The sequence below is a fragment of the Protomyctophum parallelum genome (genome assembly GCF_964188405.1).
Source record: "Protomyctophum parallelum genome assembly, chromosome: 9".
Classification (NCBI taxonomy): Eukaryota; Metazoa; Chordata; class Actinopteri; order Myctophiformes; family Myctophidae; genus Protomyctophum; species Protomyctophum parallelum.
Window position 1 is genome coordinate 43,935,331 of NC_139706.1, and position 19,889 is coordinate 43,955,219.

General features: G+C 43.7%; 1 protein-coding gene across 1 annotated transcript in view; it reads right to left on the reverse strand.

Annotated features, from left to right (window-relative positions):
* Positions 1-19,889, reverse strand: part of dync2h1 (dynein cytoplasmic 2 heavy chain 1) — a 389,827-nt gene that overhangs the window by 39,361 nt on the left and 330,577 nt on the right. The window contains exon 90 of the mRNA XM_083773699.1: positions 6,395-6,511. Coding sequence (XP_083629825.1) covers positions 6,395-6,511 — 117 coding nt within the window. The remainder of the gene's footprint in view (positions 1-6,394; positions 6,512-19,889) is intronic.

Here is a 19,889-nt window from a genome sequence, read left to right on the forward strand (position 1 = left end):
CAGATTACATGGTGTGTATATGTATAACTAGCTCTCAATGATGGCGTAAAAAATATGTGGATTAAAGGACCCAATGCCAGAGTGTAATTGGTTTTCGATGGTGACGTAATGACGATATGTTTTAGTGTTGGGAGGATTAAAGGTAATGCTCCTATGTGTATGTAATCTGGCACCACTGCCGTATCAGGCACAATTTGCTGGGATGGTGCATACGCATCAAAAGTGGCGGGACGGCTGGGACGGTGCGTACGGCGCAAAGTAACCACAGTATACCGCTAATCAACTTACAAATCACATAAACACTGCAGCACGGAGCGGAGAAAGGGAGACAGATTCACAATGGAGACAGCGCTTGTTTCACCCATAGACTGTAAAAAATATGGACAAAGCGTTCCCCGGGTCTAACATGAACGTAAAATGAAGCCTGTAATAATATGCTAATTCCTGATGTAAGTCGCCATCTTTGGTACCAGCTGGCCATTGGCTGGCTCCGTTTTGTATACCAGCTGGTCATTGGCTGCCCAGACAACGAGGCGGGACTTCCCCCCTTCTTCTCCGTTGGTTTTTATTTTGACTCGAGTGGGAGGGGAATCCCGATCATAGACTGTAATGGTAGCCACGCCCCTCAGAACATACGCGATGTTTTTTTTTCTTTATGGTCATTTTTTTTATTAATGGGACCATAATTTTCCAAAAAGAATATTATGACATTAGAAATGAGACTTTAAACTAGTGACTGGAAGAAGAAAGTATTCATGACCATGTTTATTAAGGTAATACAGTCTAGGTGAAGTTGGGCCAAAATACATGGGCCTCTATGGAGCTATGGGGCTTTTTGGGTCCGGTCCAGCGCCACAACAGGCCATTATATGAACTACCGATTTCAAATGAGGCTTCACGAAATATCTGGCTGACTGCCCCCCTGGTTTCACCTGACAAATGTGACATCATATATCATCATTTCATGTTTAGGAACTATTCCCTAAAAACGCTTTCCCGTAAGAGAAAACTACGAGCCAGCCAGGACTCGAACCTGGAATCTTCTGCTCCGTAGGCAGACGCGTTATCCATTGCGCCACTGGCCCGCTGACCAGCTAAGCTTTTCTGACAAAACTCAACTGTGAGGATCTGCCATGCCTGACTGCCGCTGCCAGGGGGGTCTTTGTGCCTTCCATTGTTACACAACAGGCTACAGGGAGTCTGTTGTGCAGCATGTACCCTCCAAACAAAGTCATCTGGTCATATCACAAAAGACATTTAAAAGTGATATTCTTTGGTTAAAATCTGTATTAAATAGATTTATATTCCCAATCATTGATAGAATGTCTAGTGTACCGACTAGCCCAGCTCTTTAGAAAACATAAAAATCATTTTCAGCTTTGGATACCAATTTCACCCCCTCTCCTGGTCGTGCACGGCTCCCATCCACCCCAACCTGGGGTCTGCATCATTTGCCAGGGGTCCACATAGCCTCACAAAAAATATATTTATTTTATTTTGTGGCCCAGCCATCAAGCTGATGAGCCTCAACTATGGAATACTCAAATGTCTCTCTGATGGTCTAGTGGTAAGGATTCGCCGCTCTCAAGCGCTCTCAAAGCGGCGAATCCTAGCTGCAGCCCGGTTTCGATCCCCGGTCAGGGAGACTGTAATTCTGCAAACTGTTAAGACATCAATCAATCAAATCAATCAATCAATGCCAAAGTACCCTGTTCACCCTGAGTTCACCCTGATGAAGGCCCATGTAGGCCGAAACGCGTTGGTCGGGTTTTTAACCCTTTTAATGAAATAAAGGATTTTTCTACTTGAACTGGACAGAGCTGCCTTGGACCCTCTTTTAAGTTCGCCACCTTATACCTCCTTCCACAGTGACATTGACTCAAGGTATAGAACCTTTTAAGAACTCTTGTGCTTTGCTATATGAAACCCTCTCCAAAGAGCAACCGTCTACAGTTTTCTCTACATAAAGGACCCACGCAGCGCTTCTTTTCTTTTTCAATGTCAAAGTACCCATTCCACCTCCACCCATCTGTCTGTGTTCCTTTTATGCCCATATATGGAGATGTCTGTATCTGTCTCTCTGTGTCCCTTTATTCCTATATAGCCTATGGAGTTATGTGTCAAGCATGCCCAAATATGGAATGTTGTGTTGTGATGTCAAAACAGGCCAGCTCCATATATGGAGCCCAGCACGGCACTCCCTGAGGTGGTGTGGAACACGTGTGTCGAATTTGAAGTCGGTGGGGCGAACGGTTCTCGAATTACGCGCATTGCAGCCATACACACAGACAGACCCTGCTACTATGGTAAACTCAAATGTCTGCCTGATGTGGTTAGGATTCAGTGCTTAGGGAACAGTCTTATGAACCCCTTCTCCTAATAGTTAGAGGGCTTCCCATAAGCCTGGACAACTGGATGTCGATAAATGCCTATAGCTGGGCATATCGGCCAGATCGGTGGCTATGGACAACCGCCTACCCGAATAACTCGATGCTGTGCACTCAACTGCCATTGAGTGCTTTTCTTATAGGCCTACATACTGTAGGGTGAAGACCAGTGCTATAGGCCTACATACTGTAGGGTGAAGACCATAGTGCTAGTATAGGCCTACATACTGTAGGGTGAAGACCAGTGCTATAGGCCTACATACTGTCTGTAGCGTGAAGACCATAGTGCTAGTATAGGCCTACAGTACATACTGTAGGGTGAAGACCAGTGCTATAGGCCTACATACTGTAGGGTGAAGACCAGTGCTATAGGCATACATACTGTAGGGTGAAGACCAGTGCTATAGGCCTACATACTGTCTGTAGCGTGAAGACCATAGTGCTAGTATAGGCCTACAGTACATACTGTAGGGTGAAGACCAGTGCTATAGGCCTACATACTGTAGGGTGAAGACCAGTGCTATAGGCCTACATACTGTAGGGTGAAGACCAGTGCTATAGGCCTACATACTGTAGGGTGAAGACCAGTGCTATAGGCCTACATACTGTAGGGTGAAGACCATAGTGCTATAGGCCTACATACTGTAGGGTGAAGACCAGTGCTATAGGCCTACATACTGTAGGGTGAAGACCAGTGCTATAGGCATACATACTGTAGGGTGAAGACCATAGTGCTATAGGCCTACATACTGTAGGGTGAAGACCATAGTGCTATATGCCTACATACTGTAGGGTGAAGACCAGTGCTATAGGCCTACATACTGTAGGGTGAAGACCATAGTGCTATAGGCCTACATACTGTAGGGTGAAGACCAGTGCTATAGGCCTACATACTGTAGGGTGAAGACCAGTGCTATAGGCCTACATACTGTAGGGTGAAGACCATAGTGCTATAGGCCTACATACTGTAGGGTGAAGACCATAGTGCTATAGGCCTACATACTGTAGGGTGAAGACCAGTGCTATAGGCCTACATACTGTAGGGTGAAGACCATAGTGCTATAGGCCTACATACTGTAGGGTGAAGACCATAGTGCTATAGGCCTACATACTGTAAGGTGAAGACCATAGTGCAATAGGCCTACATACTGTAGGGTGAAGACCATAGTGCTATAGGCCTACATACTGTAGGGTGAAGACCATAGTGCTAGTATAGGCCTACATACTGTAGGGTGAAGACCAGTGCTATAGGCATACATACTGTAGGGTGGCCACGAGCAAGACCTCAGAAAGGAGGACGCTTTTGCGGGGCTCACTGTGTGTTTATCTAATAACTTGCATTATGATGCTCTCTCCCACGGCCTAGCATTTAAAGTGTCTTTGAGTACTTAGAAAAGCGCTATATAAATCTCAATTATTATTATTGCACCTGATCTTCGCCACCATCATCTCCAGCATTGTGTCCACAGAGAACATATATTTGCTAACTTTAAATTAACCTTTATTTAGACACACACACACACACACACACACACACACACACACACACACACACACACACACACACACACACACACACACACACACACACACACACCATCAGGTCATGTTTAATAGAAAGCAGACAGGGACTGTTTGTGGTCTGTGGGAAGCAACCAGCAGGAACAATTAATACAATCCATCATTCACTCAGCAAGAACACAAACAACCCACGGCAGGAAGAGAGAGAGAGAGAGAGAGAGTGAGAGAGAGAGAGAGAGAGAGAAGGGGGCAGGTGAGAGGACAGATTGAGAGAGGCAGCTAGCTAGGGAATGTGAATGAATTATTCAATGCAGTGCATGCAGATATCCTTTTGATTCGAAAGGTGCGGTTTCTAAGCAACCACACACACACACACACACACACACACACACACACACACACACACACACACACACACACACACACACACACTATTGTTTTATTTGGTTAAAACCTTATGCCCCACTGTTTTTGTTACTTGATAATTGTTTCTATGATTAGAGAACAATATGGGTATGTAGGAGATGGAGATTTGCTATATGCTTTGACATATATGTCATTGCTAGTTCAATTCATATATTATTCAGAAATCACTGAGCCTGATGCACTTACTTGAGTTACTGGAGAGTGGAGAGGGCTATCTTTTCAATTCTTGTGAATATGTGATTATTTTCCAAGTCTATAAAGTATTTGATTTTCTGTTCCAAACCAAATGCATCATCATCATCATATGGATCGGTTAATGTATTCGCAAAAATGTTTAAAAGGTGTATCCCATGGTGGTGGTGGTGTTGTTGTTGTTCCCAAAATAAAATAATCCACACAGAGATGTCCAATAAAATTCAACAAAAAAACGTAACCTTGAACAGAAACAAACTTTACATGCATTTGGGCAAAAAGAAAACAGAGCATGACAGAGCATGAAACCTTTTGACTCTACACCTTGAAAAACTGGAACGACAATTCTCCCCTGCCAGCAAACTGACAGCTGTTACTAACTTCCACTAATTACTACTGCAGTGTGATTGGTCAGACACACATTGAAAGGTCAAATTCATTTAACTAGCAATTACATCACGGTACTTCAAAGAACTGCAAGGTAAACTAGCAATGACATCACGAACAATCAAAGCATAGGAAATCTACAATAACTTAAGCCTTGCCTCCTACACTTATTATGGGGAAAGCTTTCACAGAAAATCGTTTGACTCATTTAACTTAACACTGCAGTGGACAAAAGCCTTGGACACAGCTGTGTCATATTACTGCTGTTGGGCTTGCATCTCCATATTTCAACTTCACAAATAAATACTCTTGTATAAAAATGTACAACAAAGCTAAAATAGCCAAGCTACAAGCTCACAACGCATCATGATGCAATGCACTGTGAGCTTGCAAGATCGGCAATCTTTGCTATTTTGGGAAATAAATAAAGTGAAAATTGTTAAGTAGCCTATATCTGTGGGTTTTAGGTATTAACAAGAACTTGTAAAATAGCTACATTGGATACATCAGAACACAGATTATTTCCATGAAAAGATGATGCAGACAGGGACATATGGTTAACGGGGTCCAAATGAAATAAGTCTCTTTCTGCAGTGTGGTTTGCTAGTTGTCTCTATCATTAGCTATGCTTTCAGAGCGAGGCCTGTTTATTTAAACAAACAAAAAACAAGCCATTAATAATAATGAAAGTGAAAAACTGGGTTTAATTTCGTGGTTGTCGAGCTGAAACCTTTTTATGTCCAATTCTGTTACTTTGCAGGATATGGGGAGGGAAAACTATTGTGTGTGTGTGTGTGTGTGTGTGTGTGTGTGTGTGTGTGTGTGTGTGTGTGTGTGTGTGTGTGTGTGTGTGTGTGTGTGTGTGTGTGTGTGTGTGTGTGTGTGTGTGTGTGTGTGTGTGTGTGTGTGTGTGTGCTTGCATGACTGGCGTACGTAGGCTACATGTCTAGACTTTGTTAGAAAAAAAGCAGGTGCACCTTTTTATTTAGTCAATAAATACAGCTAGGTTCAAATACCACCGAAGTGGAAAAAGCATCGATCCAAAATAAGAGTGCTACTTTTATACCTAATTGGATATTTAGTACACGTTGGATAAATCCAAGCAAGTTTAACGTTGTGGGACATGAGGCTCTGCGGTGGTTCAGCTGTCACTAGCAGCTCCCGGCACAGCAGCACATCAAAGTATGCATACATTAGAATGAAACGTTTGAAGAACTGAGAATGTGTTAAAATGCGGCCTGAAAACTACCGACAGTCAGTGTGAAAAACTTCTGCAGTGTTATGACTTACAATTATGTACAAATTCTATATATTTTTTAATATATTTCAGTTCATTTTATATTTTAAGTTTATCAGTCCTAGACTCCTAGCTAAACAGGAAAAATAATATTGTGTGTGTGTGCGTGTGCGTCCGTGCGTGCGCGCGCGCGTGTGTGCGTGTGTGTGTGTGTGTGTGTGTGACGTGCGCATGCGTGGCTTACCTGATTGAGTTTCTTCCACAGGGAGAGGACAGGTGAAAGGCCATTGGACCAGAGCTCTCTGTCAAACTTTGACCCGGGCGCCACTGAACGACTCAAGACACGCAGCTGGGAGATCACCTGTGAGACAAACAAATCAAACAATCAATCAATTAAGACCTGAAGCAGATTCTACAAAATGTCTTCTAAATCAGTTTTCTGAAAAACACATGTGGATATATCAGTGGTACTCATATCTTTTACCCCCCGTGATATGTACTTGGCCGTGGACCCCCATCTCAAATATTTTTGAATAGCAAAGATTTTAGTTAAAATGTTTGCTTAAAATGAGGGTAGGTGCCCTCACAAAAAACATGCAGTAACCCTGGTCTCTATACTGCCTCACCCTGGTCAGCTGGGGGAGGGGAAATAAACTGGTTGGAATAACGTGTTCCTTCCACGCGCTACGTCCAACCAGGGAAACTCCCTCCTGTCAGGTGATAAGAAGCACCCTGCTCACTCCTCATGCATTGAAAGGAGCATGAGTTCAGTTTGGGTCTCTCCCCAGGTTGGCAGAGGGAGAGTAGCGCCCAGGATTACATCTTAGGCACCGGGTGAAAAGATGTGTTACAAAATCATGGGATACAAATTATAGAAAAAAAATATGTTTGCCTTAAAAAATTACTTATATTCCGAGATTTACATACATTTTCACGACTATTCAAGAATCACAGATCTACAGGCTCATAGGGAGGCTCATAGGGACGCTATGAACTTGTATTTTGGAATACACAAACGAACCAACAATCAACACAGATGTCCATCAACAGAAATCTTGCAGACAGAGTTTATTTGTATTAGTATTATTATTATTCTCTGCAAATCAAAGTAGTAAATGTTCCGAGTGTTCAAAATAGAAATTTGCTAATTTCACACTGGTTGGTTTTTGGACATTTCTCTGTTCACGGTTCAATAAAAGCCATTAACACATTTTTCTTCTGTGAGGATTTGCTTCAGTAAAACAGTGAAATGTCCTCAACGCACTCATTTCCTTCCACCGCATACACAGTCACATTGTCACAGTGTTAACTTATATTAATACTTCACCCAAGAAATGACTTTATTTCTAATGTTTACTTATCCCGTGATGTCTTGAAGACAAGGAAAAAGGTGAATAATGAATCCAGAAATGAAGAAAATACTTGATAAATTGGAATATATTATAAAGTCTCTTTATTAACTTCAAAACACAACTCATAGTATGATTTAGATCCTTTACTACAGAAAACCTGTGGAAAAATGTTTCCACAGCGGCGTGTGCACGTGCGTGGCTTTCTTCATAACGCACACGCGTGTGCGTTATGAAGAAAGCCAAAGTGTCTGATGAATGGCTTTCATTAGGTTCGTGCTAACTATTTATTAACACATCCTTCATCTGCTTTGCTCAGGCGGTATTCTGTGTGCGTGCGTGCGTGCGAGAGAGAGATAGAGAGTACGTCCGTCGTCCGATAACTACTCTCAGACATTTTTAGGGAGATAGGGTGGGCAACCAAAAAAGACCAAAAAAAATGAATGAAGAGAATATGCAAGTAATCGATGTATGCATTTTTGCATACTTTGCATACTTGCATTCTGGCTACCTGTGTCTGAGCACGGAAATTGCATTTATGAATCCCTGGGGACCCCCACATGGTAACTCTGTCATTTCTCAACCGTTTCGGACGTAGGGCGGCTCGCCGCAACCGGCCCGGATCCCTGGGCACATTCCTGGGGGTCTGGATGTCCCACCCCCACACGAGTTGCACCACTTACTTCACACGCATGTGATTTTATCAATTTAGTGACTAATTTCAACATTGCGATTACAACAGCAAAATGTAAAGTCCATATAGACTTGACTGCCACATGATGCCACACATGAAAGCCAGACACCAATGGCTAGCACCCCTTATAGAAAGACTAATCAACCTGGCTGGACATTGCATAAGGCTCTTATAGAAAGACTAATCAACCTGGCTGGACATTGCATAAGGCTCTTATAGAAAGACTAATCAACCTGGCTGGACATTGCATAAGGCTCTTATAGAAAGACTAATCAACCTGGCTGGACATTGCATAAGGGTAGCGCTGGCTCAAAAAAGGCGGAGCACCACTGCTCTACATTCTGATAGCAGTCATTGTTAGAGTGTTCATTCAGTGAAAGGGATCTCCCTGTCTAAATTATTGTACATTCTCAGGAGGGTTACCCATTTAATCCAATCAGGAGAGAGATCCCTTCAAAGATCAAAAATAATAAAATTAAAATTAAACAAAAATTAAATGATTCACAGGAGGCAGGCAGTGATCACCCCATGTGCACAGTGCACCCCCCCCCCCCCCCCCCCCCCCCCCCACACACACACACAAAAGCGCTGGGGAGATGACGAGACCCTTGTTACTGACCACCAGACACTATAATCTATATATCAATGATTTCTGTGGGAAGACAGAGACACTTTTGAACCAATATATATCACTTACACCACCTTTAAATATATTTTGTCACTTAATTTGGAGGGTAAATGCTGCACAACAGGATCCCTGTAGCCTGTTACTGTAACAATATGAATATTGAATAAAGGACCCCAAAGTATAAACAAGCCATATAGGCTTTCTTTTTAAATCCTCTTAGCAAACCTTGTATTGAACTGTACTTTCCTATGCTTTTTTCTGCAAACTCTTAATAAAAGATTCAATCAATCAATCAATCAAACAAGCAGTGACGGGGGGGGGGGGGGGGGTGGGCTAGCTATTTAGGGACTAACTAATTTTGGTTTACATAGAAGTATGTCAATTGAGTTTGTGGTGAGGGGGGCTTAGGGGGGCTCCAGATGGGGGTAATGTATTGCCCCGCTCCAACTCTCCCTGGGCCGTCCCTGAACAAGACAAGTCAGAGGCAGATCCTCACACCCTAGTCTGGTCAGAAAAGCTCAGCAAGGCAGAGGGGCCAGTGGCGCAATGGATAACGCGTCTGCCTACGGAGCAGAAGATTCCAGGTTCGAGTCCTGGCTGGCTCGTAGTTTTTGTTTCTGTTCTACTTTTACCAGAATATTTGTTAAATACTAGATTTTTTTGGCAAAACCATGGGAATATAGAGCTATTTACAGATTTTAACAAAATGTCTAATGAGGCTCCATGAAAAGTGCTTTTCAGCACTGCAGTTCTTAGAGGTTCTGCTGGCTGCAGAATTACCACGTCACTGATGGGAATTTGACTGGATATAATCTTGATTTTATTACCTTTGTTAACATTGTCATACATGCTTTATGCTAGTCGCTATTTACTTTTTATTTTCAAATCTCTTTATTGATTTTTGCACAATGAGTCGCTTGTTTAAAGTCTTTCAATTACCACAAAATGCATTTTGTAAATGATAGTCCCATTCATTTTAAAATTGATGATAAAGTAGGCAGTGCTTCTAGGACTTCTACTGTCTCTACAAACCTGCCCTCACTGCCCTTCGAGCTAATATCATTCATTTCTGGGTCCATTCCAGGACCGGAAATTCCAAAGATGCTGGATTTGAATTAGCTGTGGTTTCAAAATGGGTCTGTGTAGAAACCAATAGGTGACGTCACCATTCACTGTGCCCATTTACAGTCTGTAGTAAATAAAATAAAAAAGTCAATGATCATCAATAACAGTTGTGCCAAGTATAAAGAGGAATGCACGCACGCACGCACACGCACACGCACGCACACACACACACACACACACACACACACACACACACACACACACACACACACACACACACACACACACACACACACACACACACACACACACACACACACACACACACACACACACACACACACACACACACACACACCGCTCTAAGGAGACCGCTCTACACACGTTCACACATGGTTCCGTGATACGACATGGCAGGTAATTCCTTCTAAGTGGAGGTATTTATTCTAAAAGAGCAGGCTCATTCAACTTCTACTGTTAACAACTCCCATGGGTGCATGTGACAGTGTGTGTGTGTGTGTGTGTGTGTGTGTGTGTGTGTGTGTGTGTGTGTGTGTGTGTGTGTGTGTGTGTGTGTGTGTGTGTGTGTGTGTGTGTGTGTGTGTGTGTGTGTGTGTGTGTGTGTGTGTGTGTGTGCAAGCCAGCAGAAGTGTGCTTAGTGCCTTCAGGTAGTGACAGGGATTCCACAGGGAGAGAGTAGGGCAGAAATGAGAGAGAGAGAGAGAGAGAGAGAGAGAGAGAGAGAGAGAGAGAGAGAGAGAGAGAGAGAGAGAGAGAGAGAGAGAGAGAGAGAGAGAGAGAGAGAGCTGACAGTGACAAACGACACCTGGGAGCGGGATATACTGTACCACATACACACACACACAATTTGAGAGAGAGAGAGAGAGAGAGAGATCTTGTGGGAGTTTAATGAAATGAAACCAGGCTGGTGGCTCAACAGATCATATCTGTGCTCAGTGTGAATGGACTTAAACACATTTGGGCCTGATTCTTCAACGCGTTTCTGCACTTTACGAATCCAACATTGTTTAGTGTAGTAATGCCTGCAGTAGGCGGCAGGCCTATTGAAATTGTTTTGTTACGGAGCTCCTTGAGTCAGTTGACTGTCGGTCGGTCGGTGTGTGTGTGTGTGTGTGTGTGTGTGTGTGTGTGTGTGTGTGTGTGTGTGTGTGTGTGCGTGTTTGCAGGGTGTGTGTGTGTGTGTGTGGGGGGGGGGGGGGGGCAGACAGCAGCGTGCTGCCGATCCGATTCACATTGGAAAATGAATAGGGCTATATAGCCCTATATAACAAATAGAAGACCACATTAGCCTAATGAATGGCATCAGCGTGTTTGAAAGCCAGCTCACCTCCACTTGCGCTTGTTCACAAACATGACGGACAGACTTTATAATAATGTATATTGATATTGATCACATGCATGGATGCCACACACAGAATAGTTTAACTCACTGGATAAACTCACTGGATTATAATTTCTTCAGACAAGAGGATCCCAGGCCTATAGGCTATAGGCCTATAATTATTCACTTATGAATGTATAGGCTACTGTTCTTTATCGCGCAAACAGTGTCGAGGGCCCATGCCCCCCTCCCTCTCTCTCTCTCTCTAGCTCTCTCTCAAAAGACGACTTTTGCATTGACATATCCGATATTTTAAATATCGGATATGTTTTACCTCTGCAAAGGTGTGAGTGAGCACCTGCCTTGGTCCCGAACTTAATTAAATAAATTATAATTATATTGCTTCAGCGGAGCACGCACCCGTTGTAAGCTTGGAAATCTTTTTATTTCCTTTGGTGTCCTTTGATGGATTGATGTCAGTTTGTACATATATAGTAGCCTACAGTGGTAATATACAATGGTGCAGTCTGCAGCTGCAAAGCCTTTTTTTCTTTTTTTGACAGACAGATCTCAAACTGCTGTTTGCTGGGTCATGCTTGAGACCTTTTATGGTATGAAATTGGGCGTGGATCAATGCAAATGAGGTTGTCGGGTGCTTTTCCGATCACTTTGCACCAGCTGAATTCAGTATGACATACACCTGCGATACGCCAGCGCACCTGTGTTACACACCACTCTCTGAATAACACGTCATCTCAACGTAGCTTGATCGGACGGATAAATACGATATCTGTTTCCGCCACGTTACACTCTGGCGCATTTCGTTTTTGAAGAATCAGGCCTATTAAGACTCACAATGGGGGACTGTACACAAGCTGTGTGTGTGTGTGTGTGTGTGTGTGTGTGTGTGTGTGTGTGTGTGTGTGTGTGTGTGTGTGTGTGTGTGTGTGTGTGTGTGTGTGTAAAGGCCCATTTGTACTTGTTCTGACCCCTCCCCGAAAAGGAACCCCTTATCCAGATAATTTATACATTATGGACGTAAGCCCAAACCACACCAAAGGATCGGTTCGGGACGATTAGGTTAACCACAGAGACATGCAGCAAAGGTCATTATGGACGGGCCTCGAACACGCAGTCAGGCCAGAGCCTATATGTGGCATGCACATGAAAAAGATTGAGGTCTGTTCTTCCACACCCCTCTCTCTCTCCCACTCTCTCCCTCCATCACAGCCCTTTTTCCACACCTCTCTCCCTCTATCCATGTGCTCTCTCCATCACAGCCCTCTCTTCCACCCCCCCCCCCCCCTCTCTCTCTATAAATCTGCTGCCAGGATGAATGGTGGGCATTGGTGGCGTTGTGATTTTTGTGGATGGGATGAATAAAGCAAACACTGTGATTGAAAGTAAGTGGCATTGTAGTAAAGGACACGCTTGTGAAAGTAACGCCACTCGCAACGGCAGCAAGTAAAGTGTTTCTGTCAAACGTCCCCCCATTCATTGATGTCAAACGTCCCGCCCATTCAAAAGCTCCTGTCACACACACACACACACACAAAAGCGCTGGAGAGATGACGAGACCCTTGTTACTGACCACCAGACACTATAATCTATATATCAATGATTTCTGTGGGAAGACAGAGACAGAGACACTTTTGAACCAATATATATCACTTACACCACCTTTAAATATATTTTGTCACTTAATTTGGAGGGTAAATGCTGCACAACAGGATCCTGATCCTGTCAGGGTGTAAATCACCTGAGTTGCGACATGTTGTTTCTCACAGGAGATTGCTGTTCATGGTTTTGAGAAACAGGAGTAAAGAGCTGATTACAGGCTTTAAGATGGGGGGGCTACTGAGCAAACAGGTGAAGGGGAAAAAGAAAATAACCAGCAGGAGAACAGTGGAGGCTGTGGTTAATGCTGACCCTTTGGCTGACATTATGAGTTCCCAAGAGGACAGTAGTCCTCCTGTCAGTCAAGTGGAGGTGGGAGGGGCCAATGTAGATGACATAGAAAAGGTGGTGGGGCAAAAAAGAAAGGCAAAAGGATCAAATGGGACAAAAGCAAAAAAAGTGACTCAATTCAGAAGATAATATTGGTGGTTGGGTGAGTGATGATGAAACATGTCTATGGGGTGTCAGAAATGAAACAGTTTTTTACAGAAAACTAAAAACATGAGGTTGATCAAAGTTGAAAAGTACTTCCCAGACAGAAAGGGTTTTGTGAAGGCCTCCAGGCAAAACATGAAGTTAACAGAAGGAGTTTGTTTTACGATGCAAGAGATTTTCAGAATGAAGAAATTGGTGCAGAGGGTTGATGCGGAATTGAAAATTAAAAAGTGGCTAGTGTGATGGTGGTGGTGCCGTTGGGTTCCTTCTGTGCGCTGGGTCCTCTTTCGCATTTGGTTTAGTCTTTAACGGACACGAAGAATAACTGGACAATGATACAGCCGGCCACTTCTGGTTGACTGGTTATGGAGCCTGCTTGTAGGCCCTGATTCTCAGATGGGCCTCTGGTTGGAAGAGCCAGGATGGACCACCTATCACAGTCCAACATCGGGGCTCATGGTGGAACTGTTAAGGCTCATACATAGTCTGGATTTTCGGTGGTTAGGTGACCACCGAACTACAACATGACGTCACGAGCCACGGTGAAGAGCAAACCACCGCCACCGCTCAAGCCCTTCTCTCTGTTTTTACTCACCACCGCTCAACGTTATTTCAGCTCCGGTGGTCAGCTCACCACCGGAGCGGTGGTCACCTCACCACCGAAAATCCAGACTAAGAATAGGCCTTTAGACGTAGCTGGTCAAAGCTCGGTGGATGCAGGAGCAGTAGCTGATCTGCTGGGGCTGTGTGGGTTGCTTCCCAGAACTGTGCATCGAACAACTGTCTATGGAGGACACTGAGCCTGAGAATCACAGCAGGGCAGAGGAAAATGGACTTGTACTGTACTGTTGTGTTGTGTCCAGAGACGGGCTGGGTGTGGAGGAGGACTCTGTGTATAGGGGGGGGGGTTCAGAGGCAGCAGCATGTTCCTGGCTGAACCCTCTGCAACAGTTTGGTGCAACAATGGTATAATGACGCTATCTGTTCAGTTGAGGATGTTTTTTCTGTGTTTTGGTTTGATTATTATGTAAAATGCCCTTGGTTCATGACATGAATGTTTGACTGAAAAGTGAAAACAAGTAAAGTGATTGTTGCTTTTTTAGGGTTTTTTATAAAAAGTCAAAATAAGTCTCTCTCTCTCTCTCTCTCTCTTGTGCACAGTGAGAGATCATTATGAGCTGCTATTCTCTTTACGATTTATTTTTGGAAGATGGCTGTCTTACTGTAACTTGTTCCTCTTTGCTCGCAACTAAGTTAGGGCATGTAGTCGAGGTTATATGTAATGCCTTGTATCGCCCAGCAGTGCACAATAAAGGACTCTTTAAAATCAACTCACCCATTGCCCCTCATTTTGTGTGTGTCTCTCTCTCTCTCTCTCTCTCTCTCTCTCTCCATCACAGCCCCTTCTTCCACCCCCCCCCCCCCCCTCTCTCTGCCCATCACAGCCCTTTCTTCCACACCTCTCTCCCTGTGCTCTATCAGGGCCTATTAATCCATCCCGCTCTCTCCATCTTGTGGCTCCACTCTCGTGGGGCTCTTAGCGGTCCCTCTTGTTATCACTGCGCTGCAGGCTGGCCAGGTATCTCTCCACCTCTCTCTCCCTGATCTATCGTATTCATGCACACACACACTATAACCCATTCTGACCTGAGATCAGATTCATACGAGGTTTTCCGCCGGACACACACTGGTCTGATGAACCCATTCTGACCTGAGATCAGATTCTAAAAAATGTCAGTCGTTCTTCGATTTTTCAAAAATAGCAGACCTACAAGCTCGTATCGCGCCACTCGGTGGCGCGATATGAGCTTGTAGATCTGCTATTTTTCAATAGCTAAAGCATAACATGATTCCGGCACCAAAATGGGTGCCCGGTCAGAATGGGATAAAGAGGACAAGGGAAGAATACAAAAGTGCACTTGAGACAGAGAGAGACAGAGAGACAGAGGGAGAGACCGAGAGAGAGAGAGAGAACTCTCGGATGCACCGTTGCTATGAATTACATCAGCATGCGCAACAGCCACTCCACACACCTGTGCACACGCACATAATTTATTCATGGCCATATGAGCATATTAATGTAATCTATGAGAACTGCATGAGCTTCACTGTGTACGCTGTTTGCAAATAAGAAACCTTCCTGTGAGAAAACAAACATGATACCGATAAAATAATAATGCCATTTGGAAATGTTTGTATTTGTGATTCATGTGGCGTGGCTCTGAAGGAAGCTGGCTTGAATATATATATATATATATACTATATTTGTTTAAAATTAGAGTAAATGGGACTCAGATTGTGTGAAACCTTGCCAGAATCTGAAGTTATATGTCATAGACAAGATAGGATCAATGCGATGATTATCCACGTGATTATTTTCTTCTTATATAGTTATCTATACATTCCAAGTAAAGTTTACTGTTTCAGTGCACTGATTTTGGACAATGCAGTTCATACAGTTCATACACTGCAAAATATCCTGTCTCCGTTGCATATGGGTCACAGGTCTTCATCACATAACTGTCTTCAGGGGCCAGGGGCCATTGAATTTCTTGCATTTTGATATACTAATACAAAGCAGTCAAATATTGCCTTGCCGCAACAGTGATGTGAACAGACTGTGGCTGGGGTGAGGAGTGTCCTTGATGATCCACTAGCCGTGGCTACACATCGCTTCTCCTATATTCCACTACAACCATCTGTAACATTTGTGGTCGAGAAATAATAATTACACGCATGCACAAGCACAGACAGACGCACTGTGTGGTCTCAATAGAACAGATATAAGTACCGTGTCATGCTACCATGTCCAGGCCATTTCCCTTCACAGTCTGGCAAAGCAATCATCTCTGTAATTGAAACAGTAATTAAGTAGTTAATTGCCTTTCTTTAACAGAAGGTACGAGAGAAAGCTGCACCAAATGGCTGCCAAAAGTGGAACACCGAAAATAGGAGCGTGACCACGTTTAATTAGTTCACAAGGGCAGTCGGTTACGGCTGACACAAAACATCTGTGTGTTTTGTTTGTAAAGCAAGCTAATCCACTACTGCAGTGGTTCTAAACCCGTGGTGGTCCTTGAGGGGGTTCCAGTTGGTCCCCAACTAAATGATGGAGAGTTGGTAACAACTAACCAGTTAGCTAGTTAGATCTTTAAGTCTTGAGAGTGTAAAATTATAATTCCAAATGGACCATTTTATGCTCGCAAGAGTTAAATTATTGTTACACATGAATTTACAAGAAGCCTACACAATATAGAATGTAGTAGAAATGTTATTTTGATTAACGTTTGCCTGTTATCTCTCCTACGGTACCACATCATACAGAATCGTATCTTATCTATCTCATCTATCTCTTATATTGTTTTGTTTTGGGTCTGAGAGAATCAATCTCATGGTGGTCTGTGGCTCAAATGCCGAACAAATAACAGACCTTAATGGAACAGGTTGAAAACCACTGTATACGGTTTTGAGGTCACAGTTGAGCTCAGGACAACATTTCTCATCTCTGATTGCAGGTTGTTTGGGGTGCATATAATTAGTTTAGACTATAGTCATTGGTTAGACATGGGTTACGGTTAGGTTTAGGTGTGCTGCCCCGTGGGAGGTTAGGGTTAGGGTGAGGGTTTGAGATGACTGGTCTAACCAAATGACTAGTGTAAACTAAGTACTGTCTAAAAAACAAGTACTGCACCCGGTTGTTTTCGCAGCTTGTCAAGCTGCAATAAATTTGTCGCAGGGTCATATCCGAGTCTCTCTAATTAGCAAATATTAGCATTTAGCCCTGGACATAGCCTGACACATCGTAGCTCCCATGGCAGGGTCAGGGCGTTGCTCTGAGACTGCCCTTACTCGGGTATTGAGAGTGAGACCATTTCCATTCACAATCTGGGCGATGCAATCATCTTGTGTAATTGGGCACCAAAGGGCGGCCAAAAGAGGGGGGGGCTCTGAGTTAGGAGAGCGACCACACTTGTAATTAGTTCACAGGAGCAGTCTGCTCCACTCACTGCTGACGGGAAAGTCTGTGCACTTTTGTTTTGTGTTTTCGTTCAGATTTTCCTATATACAGGTTTAATGTTTTTAGTTCAATGTTTGTTTTAAAAATGCCATTGACAATAAAGATAATTGACAGTCTGTTTACATCACCATTACATCACCTAATCATAGCAACATGAGTTAGACTTTAATACAGTATATTAGCGGCCCTCACTTCACACGGGTGAAGATTTTTTTTTTATTTTTTTTTATGTATTTTATTGACCCTCACACGATGGCTGCTTTATGCTGTTTAGACATTTGTTTGGGGGATTGGGCTTGAGGTTGTGGTTAGGATTAGGATTAGACATTTAGAGGATTTGTACTCAGTTGTGTGCCACACATCAACACTAGTTTAATCTATCTATGATCTAATCTGTGTAATAGTCGAATCTATAAACTCATATTGCATCGCATTTATTGACACCGTTGTTCAACAACGTATACAACAACGTATAACCGGCCTTGAGTGAATCAGACTAATCAAATCTGTGAATTAAAACGAGTCAATTAGAACTTTCTTTGTGTTGATTCGTTGATATGAACTTGCTTCATATGAATCTAAAAAGTAATCAATGGAATAATCACGGAGCAAATGACCAACAGTTGCAGCTCTAGTTATATACATCGATGTACAATTTATTGCCATAGCGGCAAAGTTGTCGCCTATCTGCGTCTTGTTTGAAGGGCCTGTCAGCGTGAGGTCCCGGGTCCAAATTTGACACCCATCTCGTCCTGCATGTCTCTGCTCTCTAACTAAATATATATAAATAAAAAGGGTGCATCTGCGACCAATAACTCAATGAGGCGATGAAATGTGGAGGAGAGGGAAGAGTGACAACTGTTTTGTCAGCATTTATTCAACCTCACCCCTCGTATGTGTGTGTGCCACTGTGTGTGTGTGTGTGTGTGTGTGTGTGTGTGTGTGTGTGTGTGTGTTTATCGGCTGACTGGTTTAAACAGGGTCTTTGATGTGAGGAATGTTCTGCCATCAGCACATTGTCAAATACCCCCTTCCACCCTGGCTCGCGCGCACGCACGCACGCACGCACGCACGCACGCACGCACGCACGCACGCACGCACGCACGCACGTACACACTTTCTTTTCAAGGGTACAGTATCAGTGCTGGCAGAAGTCATTTCATTATGGTGTAATTTCATTTTGTCTCCTACAGACGACAGAGCACTGTCAGCTAGTCTCACTCCAAGAATGTGGGTCGACCCCGTTACCAGACATGAGTACACATGATAAGAAAAGGCTGAGACGGACAACCCTAACCGGGTTTCTGAATGGCGGTGTTTCGGAATGGGGGTCTGTCACCCAAATAAACAATAAAGTTATGATGATATGTTTTTGTCCCAGTGGGAAGGGGAAGTGCCAACCCCAAGCGGTTGAATTTCTCATAGAATTCAGGTTATTTTAACCCATTTTGACCTGAGATCAGATTCTAAAAATGTCTTCTACATCCTGACAGTTTTCTGAAAAAGCTGTTTCTAGTCAGTCGTTCTTCGATTTTTCTAAAATAGCAGACCTACAAGCTTGTAGGTGAGCTTGTAGATCTGCTATTTTTCAATAGTTAAAGCATAACATATAGTGCTAACACCAAAAGGGGTTCCCGCCCAAAATGGGCATATATTCTCCACCCCTAAATGTTTTTCCGCAGATCGTCGATGAGTGGATATCAACCCACGCCCGATCGTCTATCTATCTACACATGGCATGTGATACGCATGTCACAGACTTCTTGTCCGTAACCAACGTTGAACGTTCACTAGCCACTTTCAACCAAAAATAGCCTATGCATCACATGTAAGCTTTATATATATCTGTGCCACCGGCCTACTTGGGAACGATGCAACTTGGGAACCTAATGATATACGTTGTCATAGCACCTGTTTTAACTGTCATCCGGTGTCCCACATGGAGATCTGTGTATGTGCCTGTGTGTGAAGACTGCAAACGGAAAAGTGTACTTGGCAATCAATTCGGCCCACTGGCAGAGCCAGATTGGTTGAGCCTCAATTGGCTGAGGCAGAGGCTGGGAATTGCCCAGGTGAAAGGAGTTGGCCTCATTAGGCACACTGGCAGAGGCTGACCAGAGCCTTTTGTGGTGATTCTGGAGAACCGTAGGTCAGACCGACTCGATACCTGGCACCTGCACTCCCTGTGGGGATGTGGAACGCGACATTGAAACCTCTTCCAGAGATAGACAGTTGGACAGAGACACAAAAAACTCTGCCGGACACAGAACAAAACCTTCTGTATCAAATATAAACGTATTCCAAGGCAGTGACGCTTCGCTCTTCCATGGACAGAGTGGGTGAGAGCCAAGATTCGCTGTACATGTTTGACTGCACAGCCACACATGACTCGAACACCATAATAAAGTACGCGGACGACATGACAGTGATAGGCCGAATCGTCAACAACCAGTGGCGTGTAGCGCGTGGAACCGGCCGGTTGCCATAATAGTGTAAGATTTATAGATTTTGGAGTAATATATTACGGTCGT